Source organism: Mustela nigripes, chromosome 1, assembly GCF_022355385.1.
Source record: "Mustela nigripes isolate SB6536 chromosome 1, MUSNIG.SB6536, whole genome shotgun sequence".
In the NCBI taxonomy this organism is placed as follows: domain Eukaryota; kingdom Metazoa; phylum Chordata; class Mammalia; order Carnivora; family Mustelidae; genus Mustela; species Mustela nigripes.
This window is the reverse complement of record NC_081557.1, coordinates 170,230,314-170,247,118: the sequence shown is the minus strand read 5'-3', so window position 1 is coordinate 170,247,118 and position 16,805 is coordinate 170,230,314. Positions and strand designations below refer to the sequence as shown.

The window sequence follows — 16,805 nt, the reverse complement described above, 5'->3', positions numbered from 1 at the left end:
GAACAAGGAAAAGAAGCTTATTTGAATGATTTGTGAGTTAAAAGTAGATGGGCTCTGAGTTGGGATGTGGAGGTCCCTCTTGCAAGGAAAGGTAAAGTGTGCTGGGTTTGTGTCTGAATTTTGCGATAGCACTGTGACAGCTTGAGGTTTTTTTTTTTTTTTTTTTGCTTGCTTTCCTCAACTGTCTTCTTTAGGACTGAAGCTGCCAGCTAACTGAGATCCGTATGAGTGAGGGGGACCCTGCTTTACAACATCCGTGAGCTTGGTTCTTTTTGGCAGAAAGAGTGAAAAATGAGAGCATTTCAGTGGGACAATACTGCTCACCTTTTCACTTAAGTTTTAATTCGTACTAACCTGACACTTTCTAAAATTTTAGGTCTGTTCTTTGAGAATATAACAAATTTTTGCTGCCCTTTTGGGATTACTTTTCTCAATTATTGTGTTGCTGGAGATATTTTATATTTCCTAAGAGACATTTTACAGAACTCTTCTACCGGTCTTAATTCTCCACCCGAAGTTCTATAAATAGTATGAATCTTGCATATTACCTCAAACATGTTGAGGTTGGGAGCCTCAGGAATAGAACAGACATTTCTGGACCACATTCTGTGTCCCGGATGCTCTGAGAGATGCCCCTGCTTGGGGTCCCTCGTGCCGTCTTGGGCCAGCCCTGGGCAGGGGAGACCTCAGGCCTGCAGGCTGGTGAGCAAACCCCAGGAATAGGAGCAGGGCCCCGCGACCACCGTGCACCAGGGTCAGGCTCCAGCCTGGGTTGGTCGGTCTCTGCCCCCCAGTCTGCACCTGCTGCAGTAACGAACCTTTATTATGTCCTGCAGATGCCAAACACTTGCCCGCCCACCGTACACACGACCTCTTTCATGAAGGGGGAGCTTACTGTTTCCATTTTGCAGATAAGGAAACTGATACGTTCTGGTAACTTACCTGAGATGATGGGGTAGTACGCTGTAGCCAGTGTTCAGACCCAGCCCAGAGCTGTCCTCAGAGCTCTGCCCAGAGCCCACAGCACACTGGTGCCTCCCCAGGCCCCCGTGCCGAGACACCTGAGTACCTGCACACACTCACAGGTGTTTAACAGGGAAATCTGGATCTGAAAAGGAAAAAAAAACAAGGATGTGCTGATTCTGTTGCTTCATGTTTAGAAGGTGAAGTTAGCATCTTTGGTGGGGAGACGTACAGAAAAATGTGAATTGGATAAAGAAGTTGGAGGTGGGAGCATAAGGTGGGTGTACCTAGTTACTGTCTTCCTCAAGCACTTCAATTTATAGAACTCAAATGAAGTTTTGAGGCTCTCTTATTCCACCCTTTATTCGAGAAGTTCTCTGTATTGTTTCCAGAAGCAGCAAGGCTCTGGAGGACCTGCCCTGGGAGGCACAGCCCCCTGATGTGATCTGTGTGCCCACAGAGCAGGTGCAACAGAAACCGGTCGCAGCAGCTAGAGATCTCCCCCCAGAGAAGTTAGTAATGGTCCTGGGCCTGCCTCAGGGTCTTCTCAACACTGCAAAGTCTGCTTTCGCTGACGCTCACTTTGAATAACCCGTGGGGGTGGGGAGAGTGGTAACTGCATGCATCCAGTGCCCCTGCCTCCGTCTGTAGAACATGGACCCAAGCACAGGCCCAAAGACACATCCTCACGCTGCTCCCTTCCTCCCACCCCTTCCAACCAGTCCTGGGGATCCACCCGCATCCGAGCCTGTGGCTAGCCGACTGGCTGGTCTCCCCGGCTGGGACTCCGCTGACCTCAGCTGCAGAAAGGAGATCCGTGCCGCCTTCCTCACCGTGTATGATCATTTTTCCCTTTTTCCAAAATCCGAGCAGTGTTCATCTACAAGGAGCTGGAGTTGGTTTTTATAGGTTACACTTTCCATCTTAGAGGAGAATTTAAATTTCAGAGTTAACGTCTTATGCCCTTTGTTCTCAGTAGCATCCTGCTTTCCAGCAGGCCGTAACGTCTTGGGCTGGGCAGTGAGCTCAATGCACACCACGTCCACCGTGCTGTGGACTGGGAACAGACGGGTGGGTGGAAGGTAGGCAGGAGAGAAAAAGAAAGTGAATGATAATTTAGCTCCAAGATATGGTGCAGAAGCTATATATTTAGGGCTCAAGAACAAATGCTGCCACCCAGAGGTTGGGTGACCTTAGGTCAGTTTGTTCAACCTCACACAGCACCCCATTTCCTGATTTGTAAATGGGCAAGAATTCAGGGAGCCGTTGTGATGACAGGACACCGTGCATACCAGGTATGTGTCCTGGTGTCTGGCGCATCAGGACTCACCGGACATGGTTTTCCTTCCTTCTCCCTCACCAGCATGCACACAAGGCCACCCCTAAGTCACAAGGAAAGCCATGAGGCTGTGACCCCCATGGGCCCAGGAGGCCTGGGTTCTCTCCAGGGGTCCCCTTGGACCGATCATTTAATGACCACGTGCCTCAGTGTCCTCCGCGATGCCAGGGCGGGTCACGCTGGGTCCTGTGGCAGCCTGCTCTAGCCCTCTGTGCCACTCTCCTTCAGAGACACGGCATTGCACAACAGGAGAGTTCATGGCCTGAAAGAACAGGTTTCTGTCAGTTTGCCCCTGGGCCAGGCACCAGGACTTAGGCAGTTGGCGCGAGGTGTGAGGCATGCTGCTCTAAGGCAGTTTTTGCAATTAAAATCTGCCTCTGTTCACCTCTTCTCTCTGCTACTCTCCCCTCGAATTTCAGGTAATAACTAAGTTCTTCCTCTTTACTAGTAACATTTGGGAGGGGGGAGAAGGATCTGTAGTTCCAGCCCATCTTTTTGGGATCCTCGGCATTTCTGAACAAGGAAATGATATCACCTGAGTCATGGGGCTGGGGGCCGGTCTTCCCCTGTGGTTCCTACAGGCCGGCTCTGCTGCCCCCAGCTTGGCCCCGAAAGCTTGAGCTGACCCTCCTCTAGTCCACCTCATCCTTACAAAAGGGCCTGTTTCCTTGGCCCCTGCTGCAGGAGGACAGCCTGGGGCAGAGGGCTGGGCTGTGGACCCCAAGGAGCGGGCTGGTGAAGCACTCATCTTCCAACAGCTCCTCACGTTGGAGCGTACAGAGAAGGAAACTCCCGTCTTTCCCTGCTTTTGCATCGAGGCCTGGACATTGCTAAAGCCTAGGAGTTAGTGCTGTTTATCGCCCAGAAATCGAGCTACTCGGGCAGTCTTCCTTAGCTGCCCCTTGACCACTCGGGCTCTCCCCATTTGAGTTCCAGGTTCCATTTGGTTGGTGGCCTCTTTTTGTCAAGATTGGAGTTTGGGCCAGGAGACTTCACAGGTTTTAGCTGGCCAGTGGGGGTAGGTGGCAGAGGGGGCTGTCGTGTGCCGTCTCCAAACCCTCGAGGACTGGCCCGCCAAGGGACACCGGCCGAGCCCAAGCCTTAACATCTGTACGATGGGCTCTGCTGCGCCGCCTTTGAAGCGGGAGCGTAATTGCCGGCTTTGATGACACCGACTTCACTGGTGGGTTGGGCTGCGCTGGGGCTCGCCTGGCCCGGCCCAGCCACAGCCCCCCACTGAAGCCTTAGATGTGGGAAGTCTCCAGTCTCCGGAGCCTCATGCCTGTGGTTTCTTGAAAAGAATCTTGATTTGACCTGTTTTATATCTATAGAGCAACTCTGTAAGGCCCCCGTGTCTCCCCTTCGGAGGTAAGACTTGGTCTGCCCCGATGGTCCTGCATCTTAAAGAAGCAACCACATTTGGTCGGTCTTGTTTGACAGCAAAGACAAATTCTTGGCCAATTTATTTTAGTACTAGTTATTAAGAGGATCAGTAAGAGGACACTGAAATAATGAAATAACAGTGGGAAGTTAGGAGGCTGTAGAAAGAAACGGCTTTATTAGGAGATGTTGAGATTCTTCCCAGGGAAGCACATGGCCACTCTGGACAGCCCAGTTTGTCTTAGTAATCATGCGAGTGTGCTCAGCTCCAGAAAGGGAGAGGGTAAGGCCCTGCGGATGAGGCGGGTAGGGGAAGACCAGGATGGCATGGGGGGCTGGAAGTGTGCAGTGCTGCCCCAGACAGTGCGGCCTCCTTGAGCGGGGGCTGGGAGGCGGGCACGGTCCTCAGCCTGAGGCTGGGGCCGGGCTGGATCCCGGCAGAGGGACATCCCGTCTCCTTCAGCATGCAGTCCGTTCTGATCACCTCACTTGGCCCCAGCAGCTGGCGGCTCAGCTGCCTAGCCCAGGCCTGTGAGGCCGTTTCTCATCTGGAAAGGTTTGGCAGTGTGAGCCAAACCTTTGAAAATCTGTGCTGCAAAAGCACATGTGAATAGGGGTCTGCGGACTGCCTTCCCCGTGGGTCCAGGCTTTACTCCTTTATCCTTGGAAAGGTAGGGTCCTTCCTGACTCTTTGATTCTCCTGTGTGCAGGCTCTGTACCCTGCTGAAATTTCAGACCCGATAGGGCTATAGTAGGTGCTGGCCTGCTAAACACGGAAAGGCTAGCTCGACAGGAGAATGGGAACTGGAATAGGCATTGCAGGCCTCTGCAGTCCCCAGCATTCTGTGGCTGATTTGCTCCTGTTTTGTGAATTTCAGTAGCAGCCTACGTACATAGATCACTTCTTCACAGTTTTCATCCGTCCTCTTGAGGGACAGTGTTGACAGTAGTTGCATTAATGATAAGAGCAGCTCCCAATGGAGCTGGAGTGCCAATGGCCCTAACACTGCTCAGCCGGCCAGGGGTTCCGTCATTCCATGTCCCCGTGCACACAGGCACACGCGTGTGGAACCAAAGCAAAGTCTCTGTTAAGTAAGATTTACCCTCTAACGTAGTCCGAGGACTTAGGGCTACCATAGGGCTAGCCATTTTAGCCATCACCCAAGTCAACAAAGTGGACTAACTCTTAAGTGCAGAGATCTTAAGACATGTACTGTATACCACAGAGGCCAAAGGCCTGTGCACATGCACACTAACAGCTTCTCATTTGTTCCTTCTTGAGGTGGAAAACGAAGCTCATTCCCAACGTGCAAGGCCAAGGCAGCGACCCCGGGACCTCTGCTGGAGATGGAAGCTTGTTGAAAACTCAGACTGTCTCCAGGGCTTGTCCAGTCGACCCCAGTGGAGAATTAACACCACCTTCACCCTGAGGTCAATGCTAGAGACGCTGTTCCATAAAGACAATCACTGCCAAACCCCCTTTCATCTTCTGCAAGAGCCAAGTTCCAAAATAAAGTGTAAAGGTTTCCTAAACGAGAAGTACAGAGCCCCCGAGAAGGCTAGCAGGCCGAGCAGCTGCCCCCTCCTCTCCGCGCGCACTTCCCAGAGCGTCTTGCGTCCATACCTATAACCTTTTGGCAAGGACAGTAACTTGGCTACATCCGCCTGCCAGGAGCGACTGGGGCCGGCAGCCAGCACATCCATCACCAGTGTCCCGGTGGGGGACCTTGTGGAAGAGTTCCCTCTTTGTTTCCGTCTTCATTTCCCCCATCCTCCTTTTTCCTAAAGCTTTTATTTAACAGTGCAAAAGGATCGATCTTGTGTTTGCTTTTTTTTTTTTTAACTTGAATTTTTAAAAAATTTTTCACTTTTTAGTTTAAACTTTCTTGTTGTATATTTTGCTAGCTATGAGCTTTTGAGTAAAATTCAAAGATCTGGAAAAGTCTGAAATAAAAAATGAAAAGAAGCCGCCCTTTTCTGAGCGGTATCTTGTCAGACAAGTGGATTCTCTGTGAATTACTTGTAACAGTGGCCTCTCCGTCCTTGTGAGGTGTTTGATAGAGCTAAGTCCACGGAACAGCCAAACCCACCCTGTCAGTAGCAGTGGGCAGTCCTAGTCCATTTTCTTTTTCTTCTGATCACCTTTGTTTAAGGGTAAACCTTAACTGATACTTTGAGCAGGCCGGTTTGCAGTGAATTTTCATTTCTTTCCTTTTCACCCCCTTGTTGTAAAAAGCCCAGCACTTGAATTGTTATTACTTTAAATGTTCTGTATTTGTATCTGTTTTTATTAGCCAATTAGTGGGATTTTATGCCAGTTGTTAAAATGAGCATTGATGTACCCTTTTTTTTTTTTTTTTTTTTTTTAAATAACAAGGCACAGCCTTTGCCCCAAACTGCCATCTAACGTTTGTCATTCCAGTTTGAGTTAACGTGCTGAGCATTTTTTAAAAGAAGCTTTGTAATAAAACATTTTAAAACAACGTGTCCTTTCCTTTAAGAGTGAAGTTCCTTGACCCTCCAGAGCTGGTGGTGATGAACCGAGTCTGCGGGCCAGGCCCAAGCTGACTCTTCCACACCCGAGGCGTGCCGCCATGCAGCCTTCTCCCGGGGGCAGCCCGGCCCCTGCTGTGGGAAGGCACCTTCCCCTTTCTCCAGGACACGCAGTCCTCACAGGTATAGACCTAGAAAGGGGCCAGTGGAAAGAAGATGGCCACCAGGATGCAGACAGGAGTGAGTTTCTTCTGCTCTGAATACCACAAACCAGCCTCATGGGCTCCAGCCGTCGGCAAGTGTGCAGGTCATTTTCCATCATCAGAGCTCATCTGTTCTCAAAACGGGGCTCCCCAAAGCAAGGGGTCCTATGCTGAAGATAGGTTTTAACTCCCACTGATCTCCCAAAAATCAACATTATCCCAGTTTTCAGTTTCTATTCCGTAATTTTCTCTTAAGCTTTTATTAGGCTAGCATATAAATCAGTAGCTGACTTAGCAAAAACCATATTTAAAGTTTAAAACCAGTATCTTACGGGTTGCCATATCTTGAACTAGTTTGAGAACCACCGATACCCCGGTCTAACTTAAATCCCTTGCTGAAAGGGTCGTCAGTTTCCCTTTCCCAGGCTCCGGTACAGCTGGGGAACAGGTGGCAGCCACACTTGTACTAACCCTCCACGGACTGTACTTGAAGATTGCCATGAAATCACCTCTCCAATTTCTCTTCTCCAGGCTAAGTGATCCCAACTCCTTGAACCTTTCATCATCAGTCCTTTAATCATTTTCGTTACTATCCTCTGGAACCTCTCCAGTTCCTCATCATTTAGTCCTGAACGTGAACCAGAGGAAACTCCATTATGTTCAGGAGACCTACTTGTTAGGAAGGTTTCATATTCATTTTTGAAAATCATCTGACTCTTCTTAATAACACGAACCAAACAGTCTAATGCTGCCATTCAAGCTCCTTATGGGAGTTAACTAGAAAATCTAAACAAAATGGTGTAGGAGGTGATACTTATGGGTTACTTTTGGGGAGGGGGGTGAGTAGAAAAAACTTACACCAACACAGTGATTGGCTCCCCCTGGATCTTAGAAGGAAACGGATTAGTAATAGTCTCTTAAAAAAAATTGTTCACCAAGTATGAGCAAGGACACGAAGCTGAAAATGGACCACCACAAGTCCTCCCTCCTTCAGTGGTTCATCTACATTTTTATGACCTAAAACAGTAAAGGACACCTGGGTGGCTCCGTGGGTTAAGCCCCTGCCTCGTGCTCAGGTCAGGATCCCAGGGTCCTGGGATCGAGCCCCATATCGGGCTGTCTGCTCAGCAGGGAGCCCGTCCCCCACCCTCCCTGGCCCCTCTCTCTGCCTGCCTCTCTACCTAGTGATCTCTGTCAAATAAATAAAATCTTAAAAACAAAAAAAACAGTAAAAAATGCTGAAGAATGGGATCGTTTGCAGCTTTGAGTCATTCCTTCCACCAACTTGGTTCCTTCCTAGTTTTCTACATTCCTTCTAGAATAACCTGTTTCTCCCAGATATCTTTGACGTCAGAGCTCGGTGCTCATTCCTGGCCCACTCTACCAAAACCCTGCTTTCTGCAGGCAGCAGAGTGGGCAAGGAGAGCTGGGAGTCTCCGAGGGGCACGGCCCAAAAGAAGGCATCCTGGGGGCAGCTGTGGGCAGAGGGATGCTCCACCGGCTCTGCCTCGTTTGATCTGGGAGTGATCTGGCTCCATTCCCTGCAAGCTCAGAGATGAACTTTGTGCCAAGAGTAGGAGGATGGGTCAGCCTCTCTGGAAACACTGCCTTCCTCTGAGGTCACAGCTGACATGCTGGTCCTCACGAAGGGGTGTTTTCCTCCTGGTTTTAGTGTGTGAAGTTGCTAAGGTTGCTGGCAACTACCTGTTGAGCTGTTTGAAGGGGCCTTTGAACTGTTTCTTGACTACAGATGTCCCAAGTACAATAATTTTTTTTCCCCAGAGTTTGGTCTCAGGCTGTGACAATATGGAAACCTCTAATCAAGGGCCTGTGAGCAGTAACAAGATGCCTGTGTGGCTTTCCTTTTAAAGGAGAAAAATCTGGAGGGAGTAATGCAGGGTTCTGACAGAAAAGAGAAACTTAAATGTTCCACATGACATAGTAGTTGTTCTACAAATTACATTTACCACTTCTGCCACAGGATATCATTTTCCATACATAAAAACCTAAGGAATGTCAAGAGCTGCCCCATGAAACGTAATTTCAGAGTTCTTATAAAGGGTTAATAGCCAAACTATATAAAGAACTCCTATAACTCCATGGGGGTGGGGGACCACTCTGATTTAAAAAAAACAGGCAGAGTATCCAAACAAGGCATTTTCCAAAGAAGACAAACAAATGGCCAACAGGTCCATGACAAGATGCTCTATATCATTAGTCATCAGGGAAATGCAAATCAAACCACAAAGATACCACCTCCCACCTGGTGGAATGGCTGGTAACAAAAAGACAAGAAATCACATGTGGGAAGGGTGTGGAGCTCTCATGCACTGTTGATGGGAATGTAAACGGGGGCGGACACTGTGGAAAACCCTGTGGAAGTTCCTCAAAAAATTAAAAGAACTACCATATTGGACCGAGCAGTTCCATTTCTGGGTACTTATCCAAAGACAACAAAAACACTAATTCAAAAACATACATACACCCCCATATTCATTGCAGCACCCTTTACAGTCACCAAGATATGAAAGCAATCAGAATATCCACCGATGGAGAAATGCATAAAGAAAATAGGGTATAACATACACAATGGAATACTATTCAACCCGAAGACAAAATGAAATCCTAACATCTCCAACAACATGGGTAGAACCTGTGACGGTATTATGCTACCTGATGTAAGTCTACCAGAGACAAATACTGCATGATCTCACTTAGATGTGGAATCTCAAAGAAAACCAAGAGCTTACAGATACAGAGGACAGATCGGGGGTTGCCTGAGGATGGGGAGGTGGGTAGACAGGGTGGTGGCAATAATGGGTGAAGAGTGTCAAAAGGTACAAAATTCCAGTAATAAAATAAGGCTGGGACGGGGAGCACAGGGAGCTCAGGTGGCTCAGTCAGTGAAGCTTGGGCTCGGGTCATGATCCCGGGGTCCTGAGATCGAGTTCCGCATCGGGCTCCCTGCTCAGCGGGGAGTCTGCTTCTCTCTCTCCCTCCACCTGCCACTCTCCCTGCTTGTGCTAATACATAAAATCTTTAGGTAAGTTCTGGGGATGCAATGTACAGCACAGTGACTGCAGTTAATAATACTGCAGGGCATATTTGAAAGTTACTAAGAGAATCTTAAAAGTTCCATAAAAGAAAACTTTTGCAACTATGGGGATGGTGATGTGAACTGGGCTTTTGGTGATCATTTCACATTATCTACAAATATCAAATCACTATATTATACATACACCAATAATCTGTTATATGTAATTATACTTCAAAAAACCCCAGCTAAGTTCTAGGTATACATACATATGCAAAAATCTAAGCTGTTTTTTAGTAGAAACTGAGTAGTTTGACTACAGCTGGGCATTTTCTTTTTCTTTTTTTTTTTTTTTTTTTTTTTGACAGAGACAGAGCAAGAGAGGGAACACAAACAGGGGGAGAGTGAGAGGGAGAAGCAGGCTTCCTGTTAGCAGGGAGCCCAACACAGGGCTCGATCCCAGGACCCTGGGATCATGACCCAAGCCGAAGGCAGACGCTTACTGACTGAGCCACCATACACCCCATACACATGAGCATCTTAATTGGAATAGAAAGATGTGATTCTAAATGTATTGTGGGCAAAAGAAGATCCTTGGCAGGTGGGCCATGGCTTAGCAGGTACTGTTTTGGAAGCAGCGGTTCCAAACTTGCACAGTGCTTTACTGGGAAGACCTGCATGACCTCGCTCCGCAACCAGGAGTCGTCGGAATGGAGAGCAGATGGGTGGGAGTGCAAGAGCTACTACTTGGAATAAACATTGCAGGCACGAATCAACTAAGTGAACGCTTTATGTGGTAGGTAAAACAGAATTAATAACTTTTAGTCGGAGTTGAAGAACTCAAGTGAAAACTTGCTGTTGACTTACACTTGAGGAAACAATGCGAATGGTGGGTATCGTCAGCAGACCCGTGGGCGGCAGTGATGACCTGGTGTGATGGTCATTGTATACAGTATAGAACACAATTGTTCTATAATATGTTCTATACTGTAATGATATTTTCATAATTGTTCATAATATGTTCTATACTGTAATGATATTTTCTACCATAGAAGGCATGAAGCAACCAAAGTAAAAGTAAAAGCAATGATCGATGTGCCCACTGAAATACACTCTTCCTGAGCACCTGCCAATGGGCAAGACCCTAGAGAAAAGGTTTTCCACTAAGATTGTTCAGCATCTCCAAGTGTTCTCCTGCTCTCACATACATGCATCCTCTCCCTGAGTGGTAATCTGGACTTTAAAAAACTTTAAAAGACTTTGAAAAAAGTTCTTTTTTGCCCCTTCCATTTGTTCTCAGATGTGAACACGCACGGATCTGTGTGATCATTTAATGTCTGGGTCACTCCTTGTAACCTTCTCCAAGGAGTTAACGAAGGGAAATGGAGGACATGGTGACCATCAGGGGCCCCCTTAGGCAAAACACAGAGGTGGCAGCTCAAAGGTTGCCCTGAGAAGGGGGGTTTTAACTGGGAAAGTCCCTGTTGACAACTGCCAAGTGTTCCGGCAGCTCGAGGTGGTCAGCTGGGGCTGCACCCAAGGCAAGGAAACAGGGTCTTCCACCAGGACAGAGGGGGCCTGGTGGGGAAAACCTGAGCTTGGAGTCCCACAGAGGGGAACAGCGTCCCCTCCCAGTGCTGCTGGGTACTGTGCACTTGACCCCTGCGAACACGCTTCCTCCTGGGCTGAACAGCGAGGTCACAGACCCCCACAGGCTACAGGGAGTGGGAAATGAGAGCGCCACCTGGCCCGCACACAGGAAATGACTCACAAATGCATTTCCCTTTGAATGGGCTTAGAATTTATTAAACATATTTCGTCTGGTATGAAGCGTGTTGTTCTCGGATCACCTGTAGCCATAGAGCATATGAACATTATGTCTTCTGCTCATGGAAGCAGTTGGTAACCAGGACTAACCAATCTGTTTTGGACCAAAGATCAACAAAATACTTCTACCCAAAGGGCAGAATCTGGATCGTACTGGGTCATCTGCTCTGATGTGTTCATTCAATCTCTCTCAATCTATCATAGCTGGAGATGTTACGGGCTATACTGAGTTTCTGCTCCCCATTAGATGTGTGGAGGAAATCGGTAGGGCATGTATCATTTGCCAGATGGAATGAGAATACTGCATCCAAGTAGCAGACGGACTCGCACAACTGTTTTTCCTTTGTGGTCACAGTGGAATTCATAGATGAGTCACTTTTCTTTTCTCCATCTTCAGCTTGTCTCCATATTTGAACTCATGGAATCACTGAATTATGTTCTATACTGTAATGATATTTTCTACCATAGAAGACATGAAGCAACCAAAGTAAAATGGAGTCCTACAAATTGGGCTGTTGTTAGGTTTTTTTTTTTTTTTTTCCAGGTTTTATTTATTTGAGAGAGAGCGAGAGCACGCATACACATGAGCCAGTGGAAGGGCAGAGGGAGAAACAGACTCCCCGCTGAGGGACATGGGGCTCGACCCCAGGACCCTGGGATCATGACCTGAGTTGAAGGCAGACGCTTCACTGACTGAGCCACCCAGACACTCCCAGGTCTTTTTTTTTTTTAAGACTTTATTTTTAATCTCTACACCCAATGTGGGGCTCAAACAACCCAGACACGAAGAGTCACACTCTCCACCACCAAGTCAGCCAAGCATCCCTGTTGTCACAGGTCTTTCCAGTCAGCTCAAATGCAGAAGGGGTAACGGAGTTTTAAAATCGAGCTTGCCCTCCATGCCCTGCTCTGGAGAGGCCCCTCGGTGCTCACCCAAGGGCATACAAAAGCCCCGAAGTGCCTGAACAGCCCCCATCACTTTCTCATACACCAGCGTCGTGGCCTAGGCCTGCGGTAGGCTCCCAGTTCTAAGACTCCAGTGAACTGGGACTCTTCTCTCCTTGGTGCCCAATCCAAGGGGACCAAACCCTTCAGGCAGCCCTTGCAGAAGTGGGCCTGTTTCCAGGAGCTTTCCACCTGAATTCCACCCTCAATATCACAGCCACTCCAACTTTATTGAGACTTTAGGATGGCAGTCTCTATTCCCGCCTTCAGGCTTTCCACCCTACCCCACCATCTGTCCTGCAGGCTGGGGGAGTTCAAGGGGGTAAATCAGAGACCCAGGAACACAGAGGCCCAAGGAGGCTGTGGTTCATTTTGGAGGGGGTCGGGAGCCTGCAGACTGGAAGACTCTGGAGGGAGGTCTGCTGTCCCTTACTGGCCTCCCGACATTCGGGATTAGCCGTGAATTTAGTAAAAGGGCGCTATAAACTCGTTCTCCCTCCCAGCAAAAGTCAACCCCCAACACGCACAAGACTTCACAAGGACAACACAGAAAATAAAGATACAAGCACGAAGAGACCTACCACGGGCCTAGGACTCGAGAGCCGGGTGCCAGCGCCTGGACGAATCCACCCGGAGACGGGGTGCTAAAAGGGAGTAGGTGTCCCCAGAGCCCGTGCACATGCCCTTGGCTCTCGGCCGGGGCCGCGAGTGCGGATAGGGTCAGCTGGTGCCGGCCGCATGGACTTCACAGGGAAGGACCGCTCTCTGCTGTTTCCCTTCCCTGAGCCGCACACCCCCACTTGATGCCAGTTAAGGGAGGACGTCTCACCTGTTGCCACGGCGGAGGGGAGACGGCCTGTTCTCCCACGGGGGAAACTATGGTGGGGGGAGCAGGGGAAGTGGGGAGCAAGTGGGTACTGGGCACCACAGGGCAGTGGCTTCCTGCTCGGCCTGCCCAGCCCACCACAGCTCCATGTAGAGGAGGGCACGCTAGCTTGCACCCTCGCCCTTCTCTAGAGCTTAAACACGGAGGCCGGAAGGTTCTGGAAATCTACCTTCCCACAAGTATACGCCAAAACCCCCACATAGCTCCGGAAGGTGGTCTGGGGGCTCAGACCTTCAAACCGCCCCAAGCAGATACTTCATTCACACACGGACTTCTTCCCTCCACTCCTCGTTTTGGAGACTTCTGGGTTTCCTGGCTTCTCAACCTGGGATTTCGGAGTCCAGTGGCTGTTGACAAGGAAGTAGCAGGAAGCACTTCCCATTCTGGGCTTTCCTTCCTAATTAATACCCACCTGCCCAAGAACAGCCGACATTTTCTGGTGGAACATTCCGGTAAGTGCATCTACAGAAATGAGGCTGAGGTGTCATGCTAAGAGACACCCAGAAAACAAATGCCCACCACACTCAGGTGACAGAAGCTCCGTGGAGCTGAGCCCCAGAACCCAAGCCTGCTTAACCCCCAAACCCAGGGTAATCATCATTTATATGGATTCGTTCTGCAACAGCTGTGGGTGGTGAGACACACGGCCTGCCTCGTTCTCTGGCCTGCAAAGGGGTTCTGCCTGGACAAACCACATTAGGATAAAATGGAGTTGAAGTTTTCTCCTGTTTGTACACCACTATTTCTCTACCATACACGTTAGAACCTTGGACACATCTCTTCTGGGCACTTGCTTTTTTCCTGGGGTCTTCTGTCAGCAGCAGTCTGTCGCTTATTTGATAAAACGGAACTTACCTGAGCGGTAGTTGCCTCCCCAAGCGCTCTCACCTCCCTCACAGGGGGGACCAGCACCTCTCTGGGGCCTGGAAAGGCTCCCCGGGGCGGCTGAGGGCGGAGTATGAGGCTCTGGCCCTTGTCTTTTTACCCAGGCGGCCCAACAGCCTAACTGCCAAGGCTCTTTTATGAGACGGGGGCCTGTTCTCAATCTTCAGCCCTCTCCCCCCAGGTGTAAAGGGTTTGGGACTCTGCAAGCCAATAGGTTTTCAGGAATATTCCCTTCCAGATGGTCAGAGAGGAGGGAGGTGGGGCACAAGTAGCCTAATTGGCTGGCGGGGTGCTCACCATTTTTAATCCACCAACCCAACCTCCCCAGATGGGTTCTGTCACTTCGTCCATCCTACTCGAGACCCCCAGGGGACAAACAGCTCCCCCCACCACCAGGTTACACAGGGTGGTGCACAGCACTAGAACCCAAGTATGTTTAACCCCAAAGCCCATGCCACTCATCATTTATGCTGATTAATTCTGCAACAAATACGGCTGGTGATTCTAAATAAAACGCCAAATAGAATTAGTATGTGTGGGGGGAGCAGTTTCTTTTCGGAACTGAAATTTGTTCTGCCACTGACCAATTTTTTTCTTTTCATACATACATACATACATACATACATACATACATAGAGTGAGCACACACAAGCATGGGGAGGGACAGAGGGAGAGGGAAAAGCAGGTTCCCCCATGTGGGGCCCGATTCCATGACTCCGGGCTCATGGCCGAAGGCAGACACCCAACGACTGAGCACTCAGGCGCCCCCATTGACCAATTTAAAAAAAATATAATTTACACAACCAAATGTGTTGAGAATATAGCACTGCTTCCATTGTTCGAAGTGTTTAACATCAATGCCTATTTCTAAGAAGAAAATGAGCCCCACAAAATTACAAGGAAGTAGCCACACCCTGTACTTTTAGATAGACTTAATTGGTTCCCTAGGTTGAAATGTTATGGGGGCTGAAATCGAGGTGAGAGGAGACGAAAGGTTGTTCACAAACGTGTGGGAAGTGTAGCTTGCAAACCGAGAGAGGAAGCACACAGCGCACACGGTGTCTGAGCCGGAGCTCAGGGAGCCGCGTGATGCTGTCCTGCGGGAGCGACTGGGCCTCCTCCAGTGGGCTTCAAGCTGATGTGGGACCCAGCCAGAGAAATCACTGCACCCTGACACCCAAGGGGCCCTCATTTTGTACCACTGGGATAAAGTACATAAGTTTCTTAGCTCCCAGAGCCGGTCCCCCCTTACCACCCACCCCCGCCCCCTGGCCTCACCATCGAACAGTCCCAGACGGGACATACACCTTAGGACGTGTCAAGATCCAACCATCCTCCCCTCCATGAACAGTGAATCTTACAGACATTAAAGGGCCACGGCTTCGACTTTACAAAGACTTCTTCGAGAAGCACGGAAGCGGTGCTTCAGAGACCCCCATCCTGCTGGATGGAACGCCGAGCCAGGCAGATGGCTCAGCCAGAGCTCAGACGCTTTTCCTGGTGAGCCATTTCACCCACGGTGCGTTTTCTTTCTCCTCTCAGTTGTTACTTTCTCTTCTAGGAATAAAAGTATCACTAGGAGGGACGACAGGAGAGAGGGGGAAATAAGTATCCTCTTGACTGAAAGCCTGGTGGTTCCTTTCCAGATTCCAGCAGAGGTCCCCGCTTGCTGTGTGGAGGAAGGGCCAGGGCCGGGGGCTCCAGCCAGACTCGCCCTCCCCCGCACAAGGGCCACCGAGCAGCCCCCGAGGCCCCTGCCGAGGCCCAGTCTTTAAGCATGGGTGCACCCCAGGAAGCAGAGACCTGAGCAGGTCCGGCTGGGCAGCGACCCAGCCTGCGGGGGACGCAGAGACCAGGGCGCACCGGAATGGGACAGCGGCCCCGCCTGCCAGGGGCGACAGATGTTCACACTCCTGCCTGGCCCCAAGCATGGTGGAGGTGGCGGAGGCAAAGCCTGCGGACTTTTCGGTAGTCTAGAAGTGCATTTAAACACCTAGGCTAGGAAGAGACATCCCCGCAGGGCAGCAGTCGCATCGGGAGTTCTTGCTCTCCGGGAACTCCACCGTCCGGAGCGAGCCAGCTCCCGGGGTGAGCGCCCCAGTGCCCGGGCCGGGCCCTGCTGTCAGAGCGGGAAGGAAGTTAGGGCTCCTGGCCGAGGTCAAGCAGCAGCCCGAGCACAGCAGGGCCCTGTGCGACCACAGGGGACTGGGTACTGCAACGGTGGTGGTGTCACAGGTGCTTCCTTTCTTTCGTTAGGAAATGTTTTATAAGAATACCCTAAAAGTTTCCTAAGCCAGGCTCTACATGGGTAGAAATGTACCGTATTATTTTCCCGTGATGCTATAGAGTCAGGAAAAGGGTTAACCAGACCATGACACAGGGGTGGGGGGGTGGGAATCTCTCAACCATGAGAACTGTGACCCAGGACACCAAACAAGGACAGCCGTGTTGGGGACGGCCCTGTGTGAAATGTCTGGATTTGAGATTTTCAGACGTGCTATTTTGCTCTGACACAGTTCTGTGACCTCGGCGCGTCCCTTAAGCACTGTTACTGGGGCTGCTGGACTTGAGGGTCTCTGATGTCTTTCCTGCTTCAAATTTCTATCTTGGAAGACACTTTCTCAACTCCATGATGAAAAGAGGCTTATGTTACACTATTTCTCTTTGTTGGCAAAGAAGAAACAGATGCTCCTTAAAAATTGTTTTCTGTGCCCTTACTACTGCTTTACTGGTAAGAAGTCAACGGAGTGACAGTGGCAGGCCAGCCCCACCGAAACGCCTACTGCCCCCGCGGCGGTATGAAAATAACAACAGGGGCGTGGGGGAGGTCACTCGGTTAAGCCATTGCCT

The 16,805-nt window shown here is 49.8% G+C and overlaps 1 protein-coding gene and 1 long non-coding RNA gene across 7 annotated transcripts in view; one reads left to right on the top strand and one right to left on the bottom strand.

Annotated features, from left to right (window-relative positions):
* The window catches only part of LOC132002025 (uncharacterized), a 31,978-nt gene extending 27,022 nt beyond the window's left edge, over positions 1–4,956 (bottom strand). For all 3 annotated transcript variants that reach the window (XR_009399753.1, XR_009399755.1, XR_009399752.1), the window contains exon 1: positions 943–4,956. This is a non-coding gene — a long non-coding RNA (uncharacterized LOC132002025). The remainder of the gene's footprint in view (positions 1–942) is intronic.
* LEF1 (lymphoid enhancer binding factor 1) overlaps positions 1–6,165 on the top strand; it is a 122,402-nt gene extending 116,237 nt beyond the window's left edge. For 2 of the 4 annotated variants that reach the window (XM_059377055.1, XM_059377040.1), the window contains one exon: positions 4,965–6,165. In XM_059377055.1, the coding sequence (XP_059233038.1) occupies positions 4,965–5,044 (80 nt within the window). In that variant the 3' untranslated portion in view covers positions 5,045–6,165. The remainder of the gene's footprint in view (positions 1–4,964) is intronic. The other 2 variants (XM_059377062.1, XM_059377047.1) reach the window with 1 other exon arrangement.
* The last annotated feature ends 10,640 nt before the right edge of the window (positions 6,166–16,805 follow it).